Source organism: Photinus pyralis, unplaced genomic scaffold (genome assembly GCF_008802855.1).
Source record: "Photinus pyralis isolate 1611_PpyrPB1 unplaced genomic scaffold, Ppyr1.3 Ppyr1.4_unclustered_Scaffold6663, whole genome shotgun sequence".
NCBI lineage: Eukaryota > Metazoa > Arthropoda > Insecta > Coleoptera > Lampyridae > Photinus > Photinus pyralis.
Window position 1 is genome coordinate 1 of NW_022172006.1, and position 22,329 is coordinate 22,329.

At 35.4% G+C, this 22,329-nt stretch overlaps 4 protein-coding genes across 4 annotated transcripts; 2 read left to right on the plus strand and 2 right to left on the minus strand.

Moving 5' to 3' along the window:
• Positions 1 to 5,113: 5,113 nt before the first annotated feature.
• Positions 5,114 to 13,410, plus strand: LOC116182657 (PDZ domain-containing protein 8-like). Its single transcript, XM_031503197.1, has 11 exons — positions 5,114 to 5,434; positions 5,487 to 5,684; positions 5,736 to 5,928; positions 5,976 to 6,186; positions 10,286 to 10,446; positions 10,499 to 11,531; positions 11,663 to 11,879; positions 11,928 to 12,192; positions 12,240 to 12,523; positions 12,573 to 13,314; positions 13,379 to 13,410. The coding sequence occupies exons 1-10, from the start codon at positions 5,273 to 5,275 to the stop codon at positions 12,774 to 12,776; spliced, it is 2,928 nt and encodes a 975-aa protein (XP_031359057.1). The 5' UTR covers positions 5,114 to 5,272; the 3' UTR covers positions 12,777 to 13,314; positions 13,379 to 13,410.
• Positions 13,411 to 15,094: 1,684 nt separating this feature from the next.
• On the minus strand, positions 15,095 to 16,050 carry LOC116182658 (uridine diphosphate glucose pyrophosphatase NUDT14-like). The gene is made up of 2 exons (XM_031503198.1): positions 15,985 to 16,050; positions 15,095 to 15,897 (listed from the first exon to the last, which is right to left on the minus strand). The coding sequence occupies exon 2, from the start codon at positions 15,881 to 15,883 to the stop codon at positions 15,269 to 15,271; it is 615 nt and encodes a 204-aa protein (XP_031359058.1). The 5' UTR covers positions 15,884 to 15,897; positions 15,985 to 16,050; the 3' UTR covers positions 15,095 to 15,268.
• Positions 16,051 to 16,272: 222 nt separating this feature from the next.
• LOC116182655 lies at positions 16,273 to 16,746 on the minus strand. Its single transcript, XM_031503196.1, has 2 exons — positions 16,628 to 16,746; positions 16,273 to 16,581 (listed from the first exon to the last, which is right to left on the minus strand). The coding sequence occupies exons 1-2, from the start codon at positions 16,682 to 16,684 to the stop codon at positions 16,288 to 16,290; spliced, it is 351 nt and encodes a 116-aa protein (XP_031359056.1). The 5' UTR covers positions 16,685 to 16,746; the 3' UTR covers positions 16,273 to 16,287.
• A 970-nt stretch (positions 16,747 to 17,716) lies between these two features.
• LOC116182659 (protein crumbs-like) lies at positions 17,717 to 22,232 on the plus strand. Its single transcript, XM_031503199.1, has 8 exons — positions 17,717 to 17,917; positions 18,046 to 18,204; positions 18,254 to 18,456; positions 20,644 to 20,833; positions 20,879 to 21,130; positions 21,182 to 21,558; positions 21,608 to 21,857; positions 22,048 to 22,232. The coding sequence occupies exons 1-8, from the start codon at positions 17,884 to 17,886 to the stop codon at positions 22,059 to 22,061; spliced, it is 1,479 nt and encodes a 492-aa protein (XP_031359059.1). The 5' UTR covers positions 17,717 to 17,883; the 3' UTR covers positions 22,062 to 22,232.
• The last annotated feature ends 97 nt before the right edge of the window (positions 22,233 to 22,329 follow it).

Sequence of the window (22,329 nt, forward strand, 5' to 3'; positions counted from 1 at the left end):
AGCAGTCATTATCAACACATGCCATATTGTTCGTAAATTTCTAAACATAACACAAGATCCTACATACAGAAATGATCCACAACGTATACATGTAAACAACAGTACTCGCTCACAACACGGTACACAACATACTGTAATATCTCCACCTCTAACCCAAACAAGCACACAAATACAACTTACCGAACAAACAAGTACAACAAATGATACAACATATACTACAATCAGAGATTCACCTCTGAAGCAAACCACATTATCACAACCCATTAGTATTCAACCCAAACGCAAAAGCCTAAACACCACTTTAGACTCACAACATGACACACAACATACTGTAATATTTCCAAACTTAACTCAACCAACCACACAAACACAACTTCCTGAACAAACAAACGCAATAAATACAAGTAACGCAACACGCACTACAAAGACACCCTCACCCACACGGCCTAGCACAGCTAAAAAACACAATACTCTTTCTTCTCAGAAACACACCACGTTATCACAAACACAACCCACTCGTACTCAACCCAAACGCAACAACCTTAACAGCACTACAGGCACACAAAATACTGTAATGTCTCCACCAATAACCCATGCAACAACAGAAATACAACTTCAAGAACAAAGAAACACCATAAATACAAGTAACGCAACATGCACTACAAAGACAGGTCCATACAATAAAGTTACACGCCCTAGCACATTTAAAAAACACAAAACTCCTTCTTCACAGAAACACACCACATTTTCACAACCCACTCGTATTCAACCGAAACGCAAAAGCCTTAACAGAACTACAGGCTCACAACATACTAAAATATCTCCAGCAAAAACCCAAGCAACCTCTCAAATACAACCTCAAGAACAAAGAAACACCATAAATACAAGTAACGCAACATGCACTACAAAGACAGGTCCACCCAATAAAATTACACGCCCTAGCACAGTTAAAAAACACATAACTCCTTCCTCACAGAAACACACCACATTTTCACAACCCACTCGTATTCAACCGCAACGCAAAAACCTTAACAGAACTACAGGCTCACAACATACTAAAATATCTCCACCTAAAACCCAAGCAACTTCACAAATACAACCTCAAGAACAAAGAAACATCATAAATACAAGTAACGCAATATGCACTACAAAGACATGTCCACCCAATAAAGTTACACGCCCTAGCACAATTAAAAAACACATAACTCCTTCTTCACCGAAGCACACCACGTTATCACAACCCACTCGTATTCAACCCAAACGCAGAAACCTATACAGTATACAGCACTACTAGCTCACAAAATACTGTAATATCTCCATCAATAACCCAAGCAACCTCACAAATACAACCTCAAGAGCAAAGAAACACCATAAACACAAGAAACGCAACATGTACTACAAAGACAGGTCCATCCAATAAAGTTACACGCCCTAGCACAGTTAAAAAACACAATACTCCTTCTTCTCAGAAACAACCCACTCGTATACAACCGAAACGCAAAAACCTTAACACAGGCTCACAAAATATTGCAATATCTCCACCAAAAACCCAAGCAACCTCACAAATACGACCTCAGGAACAAAGAAACACCATAAATACAATTAAAAAACACAAAACTCCTTCACAGAAGCACACCACGTTATCACAACCCACTCGTATTCAACCCAAACGCAAAGCCAAAGAAACACTTACACAATAACTCCATTTAATAAAATTACAGGAATTATTATAATGATTTTTTTTGTTTTGTTTTCCTCTTTCCTGATAGCGTTGGCTATTGTGCCCATCAATAGGTATGTTGGTAAGTACGAATTACATACTATCCCTAGATGTCCAATGTACGTGTGATTTTTTTTTTTTTTAAGGACCCTACATAACCACCAGACACAGACACAGACACTAATCGTTACTTGATTTTAATCCGTGCGATTAGTTAACCAGGCTAGACCTGAGTTCTCACAAGAAACACCGATAATAATAATAATTTATTGCCATAAGTTTTACATTTTGTAAACATTAGCATTGTCAGAGAAAAAATAAAGATTATACGAAATGGGCGTTGTATAGGGTTAGTCGTGTTAAATAAAGTTTCAACTCATATTTAAAACGATGCGTTGGCATTATTTTTTTAAGTGACAGTGGTAGCATATTATATGCTTTAATGGCGGATTAATAAGGTCCTTTCTCAAATGATGCAGTTCTATGTAGAGGAATTCTCAAATCTTTGTTGGTACGAGTCAGCATTGCGTCATATGTTTCAGCGTTAGTAGTAAACAAAGAGGGATTTTTTTTTACAAACATTACTAGGGAGTATACATATAATGCAGGAACAGTCATTATGCCCAATGCAGTAAAATGTGTTCTAGCAGATGATAGTGGTTTTGCGCCAGAAATAGCTCTTATTATCTGCTTTTGAGCGATAAATATTTGCTGAGAGTGACTACTAGAGCCCCAGAACATAATGCCATACAGTATGTGGCACTGAACGTACGAAAAATAAAACATTTTAATACCATTTATAGAGATTTGAGTCCTAAGACGCCTTATAAGGTAACAGATTGAACTTAGTTTGCGCCTAAGCTGATTGCAGTACGCTGACCATTTCAGTTGAGAATCTAATGTAACTCCAAGAAACTTTGTTTCATTGCTTTGTGGTACCGTTTTGTCACCATTGCGCACATACAATGACCACGCATTATTTTTACCATACACCGATAATACCGTCTTTTTGTGATTTAATTCTAAGGAATTATTCCTACACCATTGGTCCATTTTATAGACAATATGAGATGCTCGGGAGGATAGTTGGCAAACATTGGGCGCCGATATTATACATGAAGTGTCATCAGCAAATTGATAGACTGACGTTACGGGGAGTGAATGACTAAGATCATTCGTATAGAGTACGAATAGAATGGGACCGAGTATCGACCCTTGGGGTACTCCATGGTTAATGGTCAACGGTGATGAGTAAGCAGTTTGTAAATTACTGTCAACAGTATGCGTAAAACACACTCTTAAAGTTCTGTTTTCTAAATAGGATTTAATTAATTTAAGTCCATTTCCTCTAAAACCGTATCTTTCTAATTTTGATAACAGTACACCGTGGTTCAGAGTATCGAACGCCTTACATAAGTCGAAATAAATGGCCGCGACACATTGACGTCTGTCTAATTCATTTAATATATGAGATATGGAATGAAAAATTGCGTTATGAGTTGTGGAGTTCGGTATAAATCCAAATTGTGACGCAGAAATGATCTTATTCCTTATCAGAAATTTCAGCATTCTTTCAAATATTACCTTTTCAAATATTTTTGAAAATACAGAAGGAACTGACAATAAACGATAGTTGTTGATGTCACCCATGTTTCCTTTTTTGTGTAGCGGAATAGTTTTTGAACTACTTTTTAGCATCGTGGGAAATTCAGCTGTAGAGAGGCATAATTCGCTGTAAGAGGCATAAGTTCTAAGTTCTAAGTGTTTACCAAGTGTGGTTCCAATAAGATTTTACACACTTGCGCGATTTTGCCCAAAAGCTTTTCAGTCTTTCTTTTAATGTATGAGAGTATATATAAGTATGCGAGCCTCGTGGTTACAACCGTTTAAGCAGGAATGAAGAGTACACACTAGGGACAGACAGACGATTCGGATTCCTGGTGCTCTTTATGTGTATGCGTTACTATACCTACCTATCGTAAAAAAAAGTGGGCAGTCATTTTTAACCCAATGCAAGGTTTTTTCTCGTCCACTGCCGGTTAATCCTACTCGCACATTACAAATGTCTCGAGGCCTAATGGTCGCGCCCTAACGACTGCGCTCCAATGGCCGTGCCCTCCCATTTCCGACTGTAGAAGATGATGATACAATAAGACGTCTCCATGATCCTTATAAACCTGCGCTGAGCGATCTTGAGATTTTCGCAGTCCCTCAGGCAGCTTAGTTCGCATGGCCGTATTAAAGAGCGTGAGAACCTCCTTACGAACCTTTTCAAGGTCTGATTTCCACCAAGATGTCCTTGTCGTTCGTCAAAATTAAGGTCCGCAGTTATCGCGACGCTTGCCCACAATTTCAACAGTACTCTTATAAACTCAGCCAGTTTGGCGGGTGGAACCTCTTCTTAGTCGTACGGGAGAAGCAGATCACCAAGTGCCTGCTCCATCTTCTACCATCTTTCCCTGATGTCTTACAGCTACGAGATCCCTAAAACAGAAATCAGCCATCAGATAAGACTCCATTCGTCAATTGACATAATGCTAATTAAACTTTAATAAAAAACCAAATCTAAACTTAAAATTTGTCAGAAATCCAACTTTACTTCGTGTCAGAAATTAAATTATCATTCCCGAAATTTAAGAAGATTTCTATTCTAAACTGGGGCGTTGATAAAATTACGTCAAATCATGCTACTAAAAATTAGAAGAATCCCTTGAAATGTGTTAAAATCGCGACATTGAAGTGGAAATGTAAAAATTTACTTTCAATTGTAGGTACTATAGTACCTATAATTAAGTTTCTAAAGCTATACTTTAAACTTTTCAAATTTCATCTTTTAAATGTAGGTAAGTCCTAAACTGCACCAAATTTGGTTTTTAATCTGGAAATGTTGATTTGTACTTGAAATCCAAAACTAAAAATTTGCCAGAATGCTTCGACCCAAGGCATTAAATTCGAAAATTTAAGAAGGTAGTAAAATAATAAGTTCAGCAGATTTTGACTTTACACAAGAAATGCAAAATAATTATCTATTTTCAAACTCGAATAACATAGGTAAATAGTTTCAAGTGTAGCTACAAATGCTGCGAGATTTCGTCTGCAATCTGGAAATATCGATTTTATACCCAAAATCCGAGCAGGAGTTGGTCATAATTGCCCTTTTAAACTATAATTCGGTATAATTTAGAAATTTGGAAATGTAAAAAAAATTTAATTTTAAACCTGAAGTTTATAACATTTCGAGATTAATTAATCTCCAAACCAAAATTATCATTATTTAGGGAACAAATTGAAGTAGTTAAAATTTGGCATGGAAGTATGGTGTATGTTGCAAACTTTCTCATTACTCAAATCGAGAGACGATCTGTGCCACGCCACTGATGTAATGTGAGATAACCTTCAAATCATAATCAGCTGAGTTGTGTTGATGTATTTGTATTGACCCATTACAAATAAATTCTGACTACAATAATACCATGCAGTTTTATAATTAATAAAAATTCTTAAGTGTTTTACTATTTTTACTGTGATACAACTTTTTATTATTCGAACGTTATGGATATTTTTATGTTACTTTTCCTATCAATGATCTCCATTATAATTGGAATTATTGTTACACTTGTTGTACAATATTATGTACTAATAAAATATTTTGATAAGAATCCTACAGCGAGCCCACCTAAGAAACCTCATGCCGAAGTATTTAGTCTACCCGAGGTAAATCGATTGCAAAATACTTTCTTACTATTAATTTATTGCTTATTTGAAGACGCTGAAGAAGAAGCTGGAAACAGAGGGGCAGGATAGCTCAGATTCCAGCATGGCAATCAGCCTAATGTTGCAGTTTTTGTTTCACGAACTTCGGCACTCCGACACGGTTAAAAGGTGGCTCTATAAAAAGTTATCACTGGAATTTGAAGAACTTATCACAAAAACAACGACAGGAAAGTTTTTTGATGCGGTTACTGTAATCGACTCACTGACATAATTAACCACTTTTCTAATATCTCCATTATAGATTAGAGATATGAACTTAGGATCTCAATTTCCGAACGTTAAAAGTATTGGTGTAGAAAGCGTAAAATTAGATAAGAATGAAGGGCATATCGATACCTTAAATTTATGTATAAAGTTGGATTATTCCGGTAATTTTTTAATATCCGTCGATGCTAAGATGAAATTCGGTAAAACCGCTTATTTGTCAATTATGGGTAATACTTCGATTATAATAGAATATTTCATTCTCACTGATTTTTAGTGAAACAAGTTAGTGGATTAGCAAGATTACAATTTACAAGGCTTCCATATACTCACTGGTCATTTAGTTTTTATGGTGAACCAGAGCTTGAGCTCGCAGTTGAATCTCATTTTCAGGGTCGTCAGTTACAATCGAATGTTACAAATTTAATTGTTAATCAAATTAAAAAGGCCATTAAGAGGAAACATACTTTGCCAAATTATAAAATTAGGTAAGTAAGTGAGCAGTTCTATTTTTGCTTTCGAAATACAATAAATAAATACATACATTTAAATATGACCAACTTTCTATGGTACCAAATTACTTAGGTCTCTACAACCCAAAACTTTTTAAAATCTAAATGTCATACCTAGTTAATTCATTTCTCTGTCACAGAAGAAGACCTAGGTTTTTGCATACTCCCCTACCTTTTTTGAAAATGAACAGTCACAAAGAAAAAAAATGTTCCAAAACCCACTCGTGGGTATTGCCGCGTAACACAAAGTATTGAAACGATGCATCGTCATCGAAAGTACACAAAATGTCGAATCTGTATATTGAAGTACATCCACGTCCAGAGGAAGAGAGGGGTTAAATAAGTAAAATAAAGTTTCAAAGAACTTACCACACATAAGAAAGTTGGCTATGAGCAGTCTGTGCAGTCACTGCGCATGTCCACATAATTTTTACCATGTGCGAAATGATTGCCTTTACTAGAAGCATCTGTGGTTAAAATTTCAAAGAAATATCTCCATAAATAAGAAAGTTAGCATTGCGCAGTCACTGCGCATGTCCACATAATTTTTACCATGTGCGAAATGTTTGCCTTTACTAGAAGCATCTGTGGTTAAAATTTCAAAGAAATATCTCCATAAATATGAAAGTTGGCATTGCGCAGTCTGCGCAAAATATGGAGTTAAATGAAACTGATCGAAATGGGCAAATATAGACCATAACAGCTATCAATTAGCGAAAACCCGAAGTCTCTAGGTGGCCCAGGGGCCGAGATCTCGATGGAACGGACGGACGGAAACACGAGCACATAAGCTTTACCTCAACTTCGTTGTGTTACGCTAAAAAATGCTAGAATAGATAGGTGGGTACGAGGGTGGGTATTCATTTGCGTATTCAGTCAGTTATTCTGGTCTGTGGTCAAACAGCCAAAAGCTCTTATGAAATGCTGCTTTTGTAGTTGAAGTCTAACAAATTGTCGATAGTGGATATTCTTTCTGTTGATAAAAGAGAATCAGTAGGTCTTAGTTTTTTAGTTATATCATTGTTTATGAAGTATTTAAACAATGGTTATATCTATGAATAGAAAAATCGTTTTTCTCTAGAACTATTAAATAATGCACCGATTCTTGTTGCATATTAAATAGAATAATAGCCATAAATTATTCACATCGTGATTTCTCACAAGTAAACTACTAAATTTTATATTTATTAATATCTGACTCCAAATCTGAGAAGGGGGTTGAAATCTTAGTATATATGTGAAGCAACAAATGATGAAATTTTTTTATATCTGCCATATTATGGTACGATTTTCATTACAACACGATTTATCATGCCATAAAGGCACCATGACAACAGCCAAGATACAACATAAACAAAGCAAATGTGTACTATACTTAGGGTTGCCATCTCAAAACTCTGCCAACTAGGACAGGAAGCTTGAAAACCCCGGATGTAGGGATTATAAACCCTGACATATCAACTGAATTTGATAAAAAAATATTGTCTAAAGAAATAGTCTTTGAAATTGTACTTTATTTTTATCACTGACTAGAATGTTTCAATATTCAATAAATTCCTTTCTTTGGTCCACTGTTATGTCACTAGTGAACATTTTCTTTCAACGTTGGCATTATGAGACCCCTCTGGACCTAGCCCCCCCCCCCCACCATTGTCAATCAATTTAAGAATGGTATCCAATTTATGAGCTATTTAGGAGCTTTTCATATCGCAAGCTTAAAATTTTAGAGCTCGCTTTAATCACTAGGAATCGAACATTTCTTATGGGGTGGCCGAGTCTACTTGGACTCAGCCCCCCCCACTGATCAGAATTACTTTTTTCAAATTAAATTTGTACTGGAATTACGAGTTATTTAAGAGCTTTAATTTACAAGTAATTTCGATTTTTGAGCGCCACTCCTAAAAGAGCAAATAGATATAACCGATGGGGCGGCCATTTTCACTTGGACGTAGCCCCTCTTCTGTTTTCGTTTACTTATTTCAAATTAATTTTTATGCATAGTGGGGTTGTTATACGCCAACATATTTTTGTCATTAAATCACCAGATTTGGTACACTTTCTACTTATGTGGACCCGAATGGAAATCGCCCGGGAGGCAGCGGGAGACACGGCTACTGTGAGGGAGGGGGAGGGGGTAAACTTTTCTTACGCCGCGCGCGCTGTTGGTCGTCATAACTACTAAATTATAACTACTAGGGCAAGTGTGGTATCATTTTCGAATAAATAAAAGACGGCCATTTATTTTCTGAAACAAAAAATGCATCCTTACGGACAAAAATCGAATTACGGTAAAAAATCTAGAATTTTATTTACAAAAAAATTGTTCAAATGACCATAAACTTTGAACTAGCGCCGATATCACCTACAAAAAAATATAATTAAAAAGCCACTACGTATTCTAAAAATATAAGCCTCCTTGGAACAGTTTAATAAATAATCGAGTAAATAATGCGCGGCAGAAAAATAAAATGCCGGGATTAGGTACCAGCCCGAATATCTACTGAATTATTAATTATAGTAGTTGACATTTACTTGGGGGGGGGGGGGCTAGGTCCAGCGGGGTTATTATGAGCAGGAATGCAAAAAAAGCACTAGGCAATTTTCAATAACTCCAAGTATAAATGAGGATTCAGTGTTTTAAAAAATTGGAACCAAAGCTGATTGGCGCTTAAAAGTTTTGTTGACTTACATTTTGACAGAAACTCATAGATGCCTCAGTAGCTTAAAACCCGGATTACCAATGAAACCCCGCCCGGACGCTCCCCGGACGCCCCCTAAACTAAGACAAATCCGGGGAAACCCGGACGGATGGCAACCCTAACTATACTGTATTATCTATTAATATAAAATGCACAATTTGAATTTCTGGTAATTGTATGTCCAGAACTTGAGGTCTTGACAGTCCATTCACTTGTAGAAATACTGCAGGTTCCAACCAATGACTCAAGTGTCAATTTTTTTCATATTTTGTAGCGAATCTGCCACATATCCCTCTGCCACTGCGTCACTTTTCCAATCGCCGTGTCTTTTAAGCATACTAATATCGGCATCACTGTCTGACAGAATTTTTGCAGAGGTCATTCGGAATGAATGCCCCAAATGCAGTTCGGCATTCGCTATTAACGGAACAATCGCGCAATCTCAAAAAAATGGTCCAATTCCTTGTTTTATCTAAATCCTTTGGTGGTATAGATAGCTTATGTGGTTTAGATATATATGGGCGATTATCATAAATTTTTTTACCGCAGCGACTAGATCAGAAATTTGACGGTTTTTTTGCCGCAAATTAGATCTGGAAGTAAAAAAAATGTCAGTTTTGTCTTTTTTTAACATGCTGCATTTATCTCAAGTTGGGATGGATTGAACGTTGTAATTTTGCCTTTTTGGCTTTTCTGTTGTGTAATCTTTTAACATCGTTGTCAACGTTTTAATATAAAAGCAATGTTTTACAAAATTAGTCTAATTAATGTTGTGATCACCAGTTTCGGACCAACATAATGAATCTTTTCTGATGAAGATGGCAACGCCAACCGAAATATATTAAATTAATTAAATAAATCAATAAACCATGCGCAAACTGCAAAATGTGAACTCTTTGTTTATAGATATATTTTTTTTAAATTTTAACTACAGGTGTTTCTAATAAAAGCAAACATATCGCATATTCAGATGTGCGCATGCGTAGATTGCTATAGATGCTTCTAGTAAAGAAAAACATAGAGCACATATCTATGACCTTTCGGGAATTTCTCATCAATGCCTGGAAAATGCGCTAGAGTTTTAAAATAAATGATTCCTTATTTTTGCGTTTCTTGAATTTCCTTTAATTTAAATTCAATAACAAACTCCAAATTACTTATACAAATTCTACTTGTGGCTGTTGAACTTGCAAAACTATAACAAAAAACTACAATAATATATTGAAACCATTTCTTTAGTTCCTTTTTTGCCGCCGCCTTAAAACCGTCTATAATAGCATTTTAAGAATACAAAAAATGTTAAGAACCAATATTTCCAAAACTGAGCGTTTTGTGTGTGTTCTATCGTGTGTCTTATGTTTTATGTTGATTTTCAGATATAAGCCATTTTTCATCAAAGCCGATCCAGGTCAATTAGATGTATTAGAAGACAGCGAAATAATACCTCAGGGAAAATTTGATGTTATGTGTATGGAGGTCAGTCGACTATCCATAGGTGTCAATGACATTGCACAAGTTTATTGCACATTTGCAGTTGGTAGGTATATTAAAATGTTGCAGTATTGATACTAAAATATGTGTGTTTTCAGATTCTATCCCATGGGTTTGCTTATATCAGAAAGAGAACCAATTTTGTATGGTATTAGAATTAACCATAAGAAAATCTCTACAGCAGCAAATAGGGGTCACATTCAGATTCGATCAAAACCAAATTATCGTTGATTCTGTAACACCCCAAATGGCAGCTGATAGAGCGTCACTTAAAGTTGGAGATATTTTGTTAACAGTTGAAGGAAAAAGTGTCACTAACATAACGCACTTGAACAAAATGTTGAAACTGACACCGGGCAATTTCAGTATTCGTGTTGAAAGATTATGCAGTGGTTACCAGTTGAAATCCAGGTATTTTGATAAGACTGAGCAGAAAACTCCTACATCGAATGTGAGCAGTATTAATGAAGGTGACTTCATTCAAACAGAGCAAGAAGATAGCTTTATCATGATTGAAGCAAAGCCGAAATCTTTTGATGCATCTGATCTGAAAACAATCCGTACAGCAGAAAAGGCAAAAAATGACAAAGCGCCTCTACCTAAACTAATCAGCACTAGTAACGAAAATGTGTCAAAATTTGCACAAACTATAGGAAATTTTAGTTTACGTAAGCGTAAGCCGTCAATTGAACGTACACCTCCCGAAGGAAGCACGAAAAGTACTCCAAACATTTCATTGCCCACCACCCCTCAACACTCTAATCCTAAACATTCCACACCAGTTTCGTTACTATCCACAAAGAAACAGTCCATATTAGAAACTTCGGAGTGTGAAAAAGAAGGAAGCGTAGAATCTGAACCCCTTGTCGAGTATAATGAAATTCATAAAGGCCAAACGAAAGATGTAGTTAGTGTAATTAGTTATAAGGATGAATACCAATTCAATTTGAAAGAAACTGACAAGTACCTCAATGTTAATGTTTGGGGTTTAACCAGTGAGCAGAAAGACATCTTATTGGGATACATGAATATTTCATTAGGTGAAGTGTTGAATCAATGCAGTAATTCTATGCTTGGTCATTACATTAGGAGCTTTTCTTTTTTACCACCGACTAGCACGCCACCTACAAGGTAAGACACTAAACTTCTTGTAGGTAAGATCTTCCAGGCTTATAAACAACTTACAAATCATTTTATATTTGCATGGAAGTGGTAGGGGGTATTATTATTGTTAAAATGTACATTGGCAGCTTTTCTTATAGTCAGTCACATCCACTAATGTTACACTCTGGGTTTGAGCATGTTTTTTGCTATGGAGATGCCTTACTCTCATTCATGTGGTCGCATGATGAGCATTCGGAGATTCGAAGGACACCTTTAACTAACAATCATATAAAGGAAGGTGATGGGGTGGTAAAGCACGACTTTGTCAGAACGCAATTTCACCGCACAACTCATTGTGATTTCTGCTCTAAAAAGGTAATGACCCCACGAAATTACTTTTTCATCTGTTAACTCAAAACATAGATTTGGCTCAAAGATGCAGTTCAATGCAAGAACTGTAACCTGTGCTGTCACAAAAAATGTCTAATGAAGTGCCAACTCAACATGCCTTGTATACATATCGAGAAGTTGGATCAGAAATTAGAAAATTCTGATGCTCTTCATCCTGAAATAACAATGACCGAGGTGAACGATAAAGATGACATCATTCCGCAGTATTCAAACGAAACGAAACAGCACATTAATGCCCTAAAACGCGTTAACAGTGCCAATAATTTGGCTATACCGGGTAATTTCAAATCGTGCGTTTTTTCTTAATAATTTGTACCAATTTAGGTTCCCACTTTACTCAAAGTCAAAGCCGTAGTTTACCTCCATCTCCACAGCACACGCCCCGCAAACTATCACTTGTTGTCAGCAACCCTTTCAGTGGGTGCCCAATGATGCTAGATGAAATCCAACAGCAGCCCAATGAGGCTACTGAAATAATTCTACGTGCAGTAGATCAAATCCTACAGTATCCTTCTGATGAAAGTCTAATGGACGTCGCCAAAGAAACCGGTACACAACTGTACATTAACATGGAACACGAAACGAAAGTTGAAAAGATTAATTTAATGGTTCTATCTATAACAATGATTTTCTATATACACGGGTCTCAAATTGCAGGTAACCGAATTGAAAAGAACCTTGGATGACATAACCATCGACCATATGTCGCTTTCAAAAAAATTAAGCTCAACAGAAACTGAAGTGGAAAAGGCAAAATTGGCATTTTTAATTGGTCAAGCTGACGCGAAAATTCAGGCACTGTCAGTTTTGATGTTACATTATTGTTCGGGTTTACAGCATGCCCAAGAGAAAATCGTTTAAATTGTCCAGTTGGCCGATTTTTTATAGTATTGACACCTGTATTTTATAATGCATTTACGATTTGTGATATTTTCATATAGCATTATTTTGTGTATAATTAGCTGCAGTATTAGCGATGTTACAGTAACTTAGATTAATTATTAGGGGTAGGGTAATTGTACTTATAAAATGCACTTATAGGTTTTATTTTTAGTGTTTGCATCTAGTCAATTATAAGTAGTTTATAAGTGTTGCTATTTATATTTACCAACAGACAAATATCATTTTAGAAGTAAAATACATTATTTATTGAGCGAGTAGTAGATTTATGTTATTTTCCATTTTTTTAATTTATAATTCGAATATTTTACTGTTTATTTTATGTTACATTATTTAATTTAGTACTAGTACAGATGTGACACAAGTTAGTACTGATTTCTTTAATTCATTTTTAATAATCTTAGACTTCCCAGGTTTAATATTACGGTTTTGACCCACTCGCTTTCTATTTACACCTGTGACTGATGGAAGAGACACCCAAACATATAGAGATCTACAGGTAAATAAATATGGCATATGCCACCAGTTGGGTGGGTTCAAATGGAAAAAATCATCTTTTACAGAAACAACAGAGAATCGATTAAGGCACAAAAAATAAAACAACATATAAAAATGATCTAATCATTCATAGACGCAAATCAAATAAGACCGATTAAATTACAAGAAAACACTATCTGCTGCGTATGTTACTTCATGGATGGGATTTCAGGCTGAATGTTGCTCCACCAACCCGAGACACCATACATTGGGCCCTGCGCTGATATGTGTTCTATTAACATATATTATTGAAGTGAAATCATTAGTATATATACAATGCTGAAATTAAAGCTAACAGTGGATGCAGTAAGTTAGCTGCAGGTTTTGGAGTGTTATTATGAAGTTCCAAAATCCACGCGACACGGTAAAATTTAAAAAAGCATTGTGGGATAATATAAACTTTTTGCAGAAGAAGTAAAGAAAGGATTGCAGAAGGTACATCCACCAGATTTTGTGAATGGCAGGGGCGGCTCTCTATAAAGAGCCAAGGAGCCATGGCACCACCTCAAGAAACCTGCTAATTATCAATTCTTAAAATATAATTAACTATTATTAATTGTGCTCACTAGAGTAAATAATTGTGTTTTAAAACTTAAAACAAAAAAAGTAAATGATTTGATACATTAGGTACCAAGAAGAATTCATTCATTGGTGCTTATCCGTGGACTTCTCATACGATCGAGCCGTGCCAAACTAAAACTGGCTCGTATTTTCCTACAAGTATGGACTTCCGCGGGGAGTAGAGGGGTGGGAGGAGCGAAACCGAAGTAGCGTTTTATACGTACAACTTGAGCCATCAGAAGTTTGGCTCATAAGCACAATTGAATAATGTGTACGTGTATTACTATACTTTGCGCCGTTTTCCTTGTTTCAGTCGTGATGTCAAACAATTTTTTTTACTTCTGTGTAAGATTATATTTCCCGGATTAATTGTTAGTAAAATACACAAATTAAAAAATTATTTAAATAAACCTTTTTCCATGCATTCTCTGAAAGATAGACTTTAAATAAAGCAATTAAGCAGGCCGTTACCGGACTTAAATATTGTTAAAAAACGAAATGTGTCTGAATCTTCTTTAAGAGGACACGACGATAGCGATAAATCCGAAAATAAAGGAGTAGGTATTCAGAGAATTAATAAATTTCGGTACTTGTTTAGTTAAAGATTTGAATATAGTACAACTATTGTTGAAAATGATACTTCGGCCTCATTAATACAACTGCAAATAAAATGTTGCTATTGTTTATAGATCAGACTAAACGCCATGGAAACGGATAGTACAAATCGTGAAAAAAGTAACACTTTCCATACAATTTTTTGTCAAAATTCTCATCTAAAATAACACAAAATGAATTACTGGAATGCATGCTTGAAGTATACTTATAATGAAACAAGCCTCCAAAGAAATTAAAGGGGCTAGATTTGTTTCCGTCACTTGCATTATAAATATTCGAATTATACTCAAAATCTAAATAACTGGAATATGAAAACAAAAATTTGTAACTATTAAAATAATGGGGAGGGGGACACAATTTGGCACTACCTTCTACGCAGCTTACGAGCCGCCACTGGTGAATGGTTCTTCCCTATAACTTGTGGTCTGTGGAGTGTTTTAATTTTTTTGTCAAAAATATGGAACATTTGTTATGGATCTCTTTCGATCACTCCCTAGTAGTGATTTATAGGTACAATTTTGTGTGTTGTTTTTTATCATTTGGGTACATGTATTTAAAAAAAGTGGTAACGAATATGCATATATTAACAATATAACACGCATACAACAAAAGGAATAATTTTTCCAAACTATAAAAAAATATAGGCCGCATGGTGGAATAGGTACAGTATATAAATTTGTGAAGAAATGATAAAATTTCTTATTTATCCTAATAAGTTAAATTGATTTATAAAATTTGCATTACAGTTTACTGCGAAGAAACCACTGAACACAAAATAAAAAGCTCGGTGGACTTAGAATATGTTCCTTTGAAACATAATCCATCACTTGGTCCACAGTCATTTCAATTACTTCTATTGATTCGTCATCGACACCTCCGCCCTCGTGAATTTTCATATCATCTGTCACTTCACAATAAAATGCAATTTGTTTGCTAGAAGTGGCGCCTACGCCTGATTGATAACTAGCGATCTTCTTTAAGCTGGAAATAGGCACATCATAGCCACACTCCTCTAACACTTCCTCCCTGGCAATTTCCACCAAAGGCAAATCCTTATCGACAATCCCAGCGCATAACTCAATCGTAACACCGAGCTCGGCAGGATATTTCTGTACATCAACATTACCCGCTCTTTCTTGACTAGGAATTTTACCGTAATATACCGCCGGTCGAAATTGTTTAACAAAGATTAGGACTTTTCGTGTCACATTGTAAATCAAAATCGACACACTATCGTGTACTTCCATTAAGTCCCAATTGCGTTTAATTCCATTTAAGGTGAAGTACATTGTAAATGGTTTGATGTAAATCGAATCTTTCATGGGTTGGAAGAAGACATCGCACAACTTATTCATTTTCGTTGCTTTTCCTACACAAAAAATTTATGTTTGACGGTTTAGCCTTTTTACGTCTAAATCATATAAATAAATTGTTTACGTTTATATTACAAACATACCCTCTTTTTTGATTACTTATCAAAAAGGGACCAAGGGACGTTAGTAGTTCCACCACTCACGTAAGAGTAGTTCCATTGTTGCAACAAGGCATATTAACTACTTCAGTGGCGTCGCCGAATAAAGCTGATAAATGATTACTTTTGATTTTCTCAATTATTTATTAAATAATGATACAGGCTGTATCACAGACGGAATAATGACAATGTATTCATTCAGAATAATATGTAATTTGTTGTAGTATATGAGTACAATATTTATTTAGTTATGCCATTTCTTTATGCATTTTTAGAAGTTATACGATTTCATACATTTGTCCAGAATGTCCATGGTTTTATTACCACAATCATATGCAATCTCTTGTGTGACACCATCAACCATGTTGATCCACTGCTCCAGTTCCACGAACCGTCGGGATACATCAACTGGTGTCTGCGATGTATACAATTTAAATAACAGGCTAGACACGAATCATCCGGATATTCTAAATATCTAAATAATCTCCAAGCTAATTGCTCATCGACACCAGTCTCACAAACGCACACGCTAAATGATCTTGTTGTGCCCTGAATCCAATCGTCTTGGACTTCAGGAGGTACCTAAATTAATTAATAATTTTGTAATTGGTCCATCTATATTACATACCTCACAATAGAATGAGGCGATTAGAGATGTAAATATTATACAACTGAAATAATACATCTTGCTTGGATTATAATGTTTTCACATTTAATCAGAAATAATAAAGTGTTAATAAGCATAATGGGTAGGCGTTTTTTAGTTTAAACGGTGATAAGATAGGTAGTAGTTTTAAATGTAATTAGATATGAGACTGAGCGTAATTTATGGATACACTATATATCTTCATATAGCGGAATAAGCAAAGATTTATTTTAGGTTGACGCAAAAACTTGTGTTCAAATTCGTATCTGAAATTGCGCGAACTTTTGATAGGAGTGCTGTTGTAGGGAGGAAGTGGCTGACAAGGGGTTAATTATTAGATATGATTTCTGGATGGATTCTGGATTATGAATTGCGATATGAGTGTGGATAATTTTTACATAGAAATATGTCTTCCTGTAAACCAAAGTTTTTTTTACTGTCACACAACTCCGTGTTGATGCTTTCCAATTGGCCAAATTGACAAATGACACGTACCAACCATAGTGCTTCTTTGACGCGCATGCCATTGCGATATCCGCTTCGGTGCTCGATGCGGCGATCGGCGATTGTCTTTTTCTTCACTAGGTTACTTCACCTCCATCAGTCAACAGAAAGGCTAAACGGTCTCGTCCCTATTGTACCCAGGAACAACAATTAAGCTTCGTACAACTTCGCGATATGCCAAGACGAATCAAACTGTATGGCACAACAGGCGAAAATGTCTCGCCGTAATCAATGCCATTTCTCTCGAATGACGTTCTGCTTCATTGCCCTCAACCATTGAATTTATAACTATAAATTCAATGCCTCAACCATTGTTGACTATCTTGCGACCGAAGTGCTTTCTCACGAGTAAAGGAACCATCCATATCCATATCGTGTAAAGTATGATATTAAACCTTCTCTAACAACGGGTTGCTTGAATGTTACATTATTGGTACCAGCTACCTTTTTAGAGGCCTCTAGGTTGAAGCCTGCTCGCCTTATCGAGAATCCGCCACGCCACTGACCTATCGCTACCCACTATTGTCGTAAGATGGCACTAACACCAAGAAAGAAATGTAGCACAAATTACAGGTGTTGTTTTCTGAGTCATATGTGTTGGTGTCCCCGCTTGTAAATAATGGTGTCTTTATAAAATCGTTTAAAATAACACCTGTAGAATAATGTGTACCTGTTTTAATTAATTTCCATTTTTGTGATATGTTTTAGTGTGAAAGAATTTTCTAAGTAGTGCAATGTATTCCAGACTTAGGCATATTATATTTATAGGTAAGACTACCCCTTGACTCAACTACCCACTTCTTCTATTAAGAGTAGGTAATTGCATTAGATAATGTACTTATAACAGTTCATTAGAGCCATGCATATATCTAATAAGTTGATCTTTTCTGTTTTAGTTATCGTATATGTAGTATGGTTATTTGACTATAGTAGGTTACAAACACTGGGACCTTCGGACCAACCAGAGGCCTTTTTTAATGGTTCTTCATACATAAGACTGCAAACTACACTATCATTAAAAAGACATACAAGTATTAGTTTTAGGTCGTGTATTGGTAAGTTAATTGTAGTCGCTTCGTTAGGTTTTTAATAGTAATATTGCAGGTGGAGAGTTATTTACACAAAAACACAATGATAACACCATCGAATTGTCTGTAAATGGAGATATTATCAAATTTGTGGTTAACACAGGGGAGCGTTATTTTGAAACAAAACTGGTTGGCAATTATTTAGACAATAAATGGCACGTTATTCAGTTAGAATATCGACTTGGCAACTTAACATTGGCTGTTGATGATCACAAGCAGGTAAATTCCATCGGAAGTATCAAATGTATAGTATTAGTCACTCTACAACTTCAAGGAACAAAATGTCTAAAGCATGTTGCATTAAAATACAGCATTATGTTTATGTTTCATAACAGAGCTTTTACCATAAAGGTCTTAAAACTTTAAAAGTACCTACGTTGTGTCGACGAGCTGTCTGCATTGACTATACCTACAGTTATTTGAATATAATAACCATTTATTCATTGGCCTATACAGTAATATTGATCTCAATAGCTATTGATGCAGAAAGTTTTTATAAATCACAATATAACAATTAATAAATATGTTTTGCTTTATTCTAAACTTAACAATAGAATAGAATACAACTTTAAAAAAACCCGCTGAACAGATAGTCTTTCATTTACTTACGTAAATAGTATGTATATAATAATGTATGTGTTTTATTTACTTTTTTTAGGTAATAGTTTTTGCCACTAATATTCTATGATAGTTTTCATCTAGCAATTTTTGTTAAACATTGAGTACTGACGCACATAACACCAAAACAATTGAATTTAGGGTACATTATGCTTAGAAATTCTCTTTAATATTGAGAGAAGAATTTAAAAATCGAATATACAAGGTGTTCCATTTAAAAAAAATGTAATTTTGGTGTGCCTCGCCTTTATGACCAACCTTGTATAATTAAGATTATTACTGCCTAGTATGCGCCGAAGAACCCAAAAACCTTTTTTGAGACTTTGTATATTTACCCCGACCCTGTATTTTAAGTAATAATGTCCTTCTATACCAGGGTTGCCAGATTTCCAAAACAAGTTCCAAAAAAAATTTAAATGGAAGTTCAAGAATTAAGAAACAAAGAAAAATACATAATTTTAATTGGATTTGGAATTGGATTTTTAGAAGCAATGGGGGGCTCGAGATTTGTCCGTTGAGTTCAGGACAGTTCCGCTCAAATCGGGACGCCTGGCAACCCTGTTCACTGTACTGAGTGAAATATTTAAGGGTTGTAGCAGCTATTTTCATAGCAATACTCGGACGCTTTTATGATAATATCTAAAATAAATAATGTCAACTGTTTTTTTATTGTACTTCATTTTAATAATTTTTGTTTGCTATGACTTTAGTGCTTGATTGATTTAGGTAGATTTCGTTTACCTTATTGTAATGATACCAGTATATTATAGATTTATAGGTGTATATTATGTTTATAGGTTTATCACTTCCAAGAAACACTATAAATTTCGAGATAAATTTCGTACCAAACCTTAAGTGTTCGTGAAACTCATAAATATCTCGGTCAATTCACAATTCACTTTTATAGAAATTACCTACACCTGATTGGCCGACCCGAAAGGGTATATTAATAAAACCTAGCCTAATTTTTGGAGATTGTATACAGAAAAAGAAAGTCTTTTGAACAGTTAAATAAAAATTTTGCGTTGCTATTTGAAAAAAAGTTGTATGACGTCACGGCGCTAAAAACTCAGATATAACAAACGTTTTTCCCAGAATTGTAACGCGTGACACTTTTTCGTTTGAGCTAGGTAGCCAAGAATTTGGCACCTGGTTCTGTTTATTTTAGCTAAATATTGTAACAGGGATCATTCTGTTCATTGCATCTAGGATGGAAACCACTGAGCATAGTTTGGTTTAAGTGTTTTGTTTTCAGTAATAAAATTCCTTTTCTTTAGATATATTTGTCTCGACTATTTATTTTAATCGGGAAATGGCGTACATAGTTGAGAGGTTGTTGAGAGAAGTTGAGGCAGCAAATCATAAGGATATTTTATTTTGTAGTTCGTTAAATGAGAAAATGTGTTTTTACACTAATGGATGGAAAATACTTAGGTAAAAAAAAATTGTTTTAACAATAAAATATGTCACTATCGAAAAACAATTCTGAGAGGATTCACTAGCTTCTGAACTGCAGGTGAACATTGTATTGTGATTAGGTAGGCGTGATCAATGGATATATTTCGTTTTTTGTTGTAAATTAAATTTATATAATGGTCCTCGTTTTTGTAAAACAGTCTGGAAAACTCAAAAGTATTTAGGATTTAAAAATATATAAAATTTGCATGATTTCTGAGCAAAACAATAGGATAATACGGCAAGCTTGAAATATGCTGTAGTTCTGCAACTTTTCATGATCACTAACCAAAGCAAATAATTTATATTAAAATTTGATCTAATCTGTTTCAGCTATTTGCAAATGCAACATATCAATCGGAAGTGTTAACGAATCCTAATTTATACAATGACGGGGCCATATTAATCGTTGGAAATCATTTCATCGGCTGCATATTAGAAGGACCTTCAATTATATTTAATAAAAGCTTTATTCATCCTCATAACGTTATATTCGGTGTATGTCCAATTCCGCTCAACTCTTGTAAGTTTAGTTATGCGAGAGTTGTGAATAACGGTTAGTTTTCAGGTTCACCTAAGGAAGATATGAAGACAAGTCGAGCCATTGATTATTGTATTAACGAACCGTGCATGGGGCAAGGGGCATGTCATAGCGGATCGAACTCTTATACATGTACATGTTCCCCTAGATATTCTGGAAAAAACTGTGAAATTGATTTGGGTAACTTTTGCGATAAAAAACCAGCAATCTGCAAGAATGGCGCCACTTGCATTGAAATAAATGGGAACTATCGGTGCAGTTGTGCGCCAGGTTATGTCGGTGTGTTTTTGGTGAATCCTCTGCTTTAGGTTTCACACACTTCGGTTTCAGGTGTTAATTGTGAGCAAGAAGTAATAATAAGTCCTCTGTGTACGCCGAATCCTTGTTTAAATAATGGAATGTGCGTTGTTAATACGGCTATATCTCGAGCACAATGCAACTGCCTACCAGGATTTACTGGCGCGCTGTGCGAGGTTAACATCAACGAGTGCCAATCCGCTCCATGCTTAAATAATGGAAAGTGCAAGGATGGTAATGATAGTTATGTATGTGACTGTACCGCAACAGGGTATGCAGGCAAAAATTGTGAAATTAACATCAATGAATGTCGGACCAATCCCTGCCAAAATTTCGGAACATGTTTTGATACATACGGAGGGTTTACGTGTCTTTGTCCACCCGGTTTTGATGGGAAAATGTGCCAATATGTATAATTTAGGTGGTCGATTTTGCAAATATGTATCGATTTATTTTCAGAACGTGGATGAGTGCGTTTCGCAGCCTTGTTTAAATGGTGGGCAGTGTATACACAAACTGGGAGGGTACGATTGCTTGTGTCAATCCGGATTTGCAGGCAAAGTATGCGAATTGGAAGTTTACGAAAACCCATGCTTGCCACCGAATTGCTCTACTGATACTGTTTGCATTAATAATCCATGTTTAAATGGTGGTACATGCAATCCGTTAAGCAATTCTTACAATTGCACATGTTCTCAGGGATATACAGGTATGTATGTTCTTAGTGTTGCTCTAATTTGTGTGTGTTTGCATTGCACTTGGATTTATGCTAAATGTGCTTGCTTTGTCACTAGGTAAGGATTCATAAATTGTCATGTTAGCATGCTGTGTGTAAATTAGAAAGACATACCTCATTCCATATTGAAGTTTTTAATTAGGATTTGTATTTCACATTGCAGATATCTCTGAGTAACCCTATATAGTAGGTATTAAATCCCATATAAAAACGAGTTGTGAGTTACCATGCGTGTTAAAGTTTGGCCTTCACTGGAAATAGGTATATTGGAGGGTTAGGAAAAAAGATAGGATGAAGGCCCAGAGATCCTCCCAAAAAAAACCACCCCAAAACCACCCCCAAAGGTACATTTGCTTATGTTTGTACAATTTTCTCGGAAACTATTGATTTTTTGCAAAATGTCTAGAGACCTAATTTAAAGATAAGAAAATTTCCTATCGATTGG

Excerpts from the sequence above, each read along its gene's own strand:
- LOC116182658 (XM_031503198.1), bottom strand. The coding sequence starts at position 15,883 with ATGAATAAGTTGTGCGATGTCTTCTTCCAACCCATGAAAGATTCGATT.
- LOC116182659 (XM_031503199.1), top strand. The coding sequence starts at position 17,884 with ATGTATTCCAGACTTAGGCATATTATATTTATAG. Across the intron at positions 18,457-20,643 it reads CTGTTGATGATCACAAGCAG|CTATTTGCAAATGCAACATA; the intron begins GTAAATTCCATC and ends AATCTGTTTCAG. Across the intron at positions 20,834-20,878 it reads TCCAATTCCGCTCAACTCTT|GTTCACCTAAGGAAGATATG; the intron begins GTAAGTTTAGTT and ends GTTAGTTTTCAG.
- LOC116182657 (XM_031503197.1), top strand. The coding sequence starts at position 5,273 with ATGGATATTTTTATGTTACTTTTCCTATCAATGATCTCCATTATAATT. Across the intron at positions 5,435-5,486 it reads AAGTATTTAGTCTACCCGAG|ACGCTGAAGAAGAAGCTGGA; the intron begins GTAAATCGATTG and ends GCTTATTTGAAG. Across the intron at positions 10,447-10,498 it reads TTATTGCACATTTGCAGTTG|ATTCTATCCCATGGGTTTGC; the intron begins GTAGGTATATTA and ends GTGTGTTTTCAG.
- LOC116182655 (XM_031503196.1), bottom strand. The coding sequence starts at position 16,684 with ATGTATTATTTCAGTTGTATAATATTTACATCTCTAATCGCCTCATTC. Across the intron at positions 16,582-16,627 it reads TCGCCTCATTCTATTGTGAG|GTACCTCCTGAAGTCCAAGA; the intron begins GTATGTAATATA and ends TAATTAATTTAG.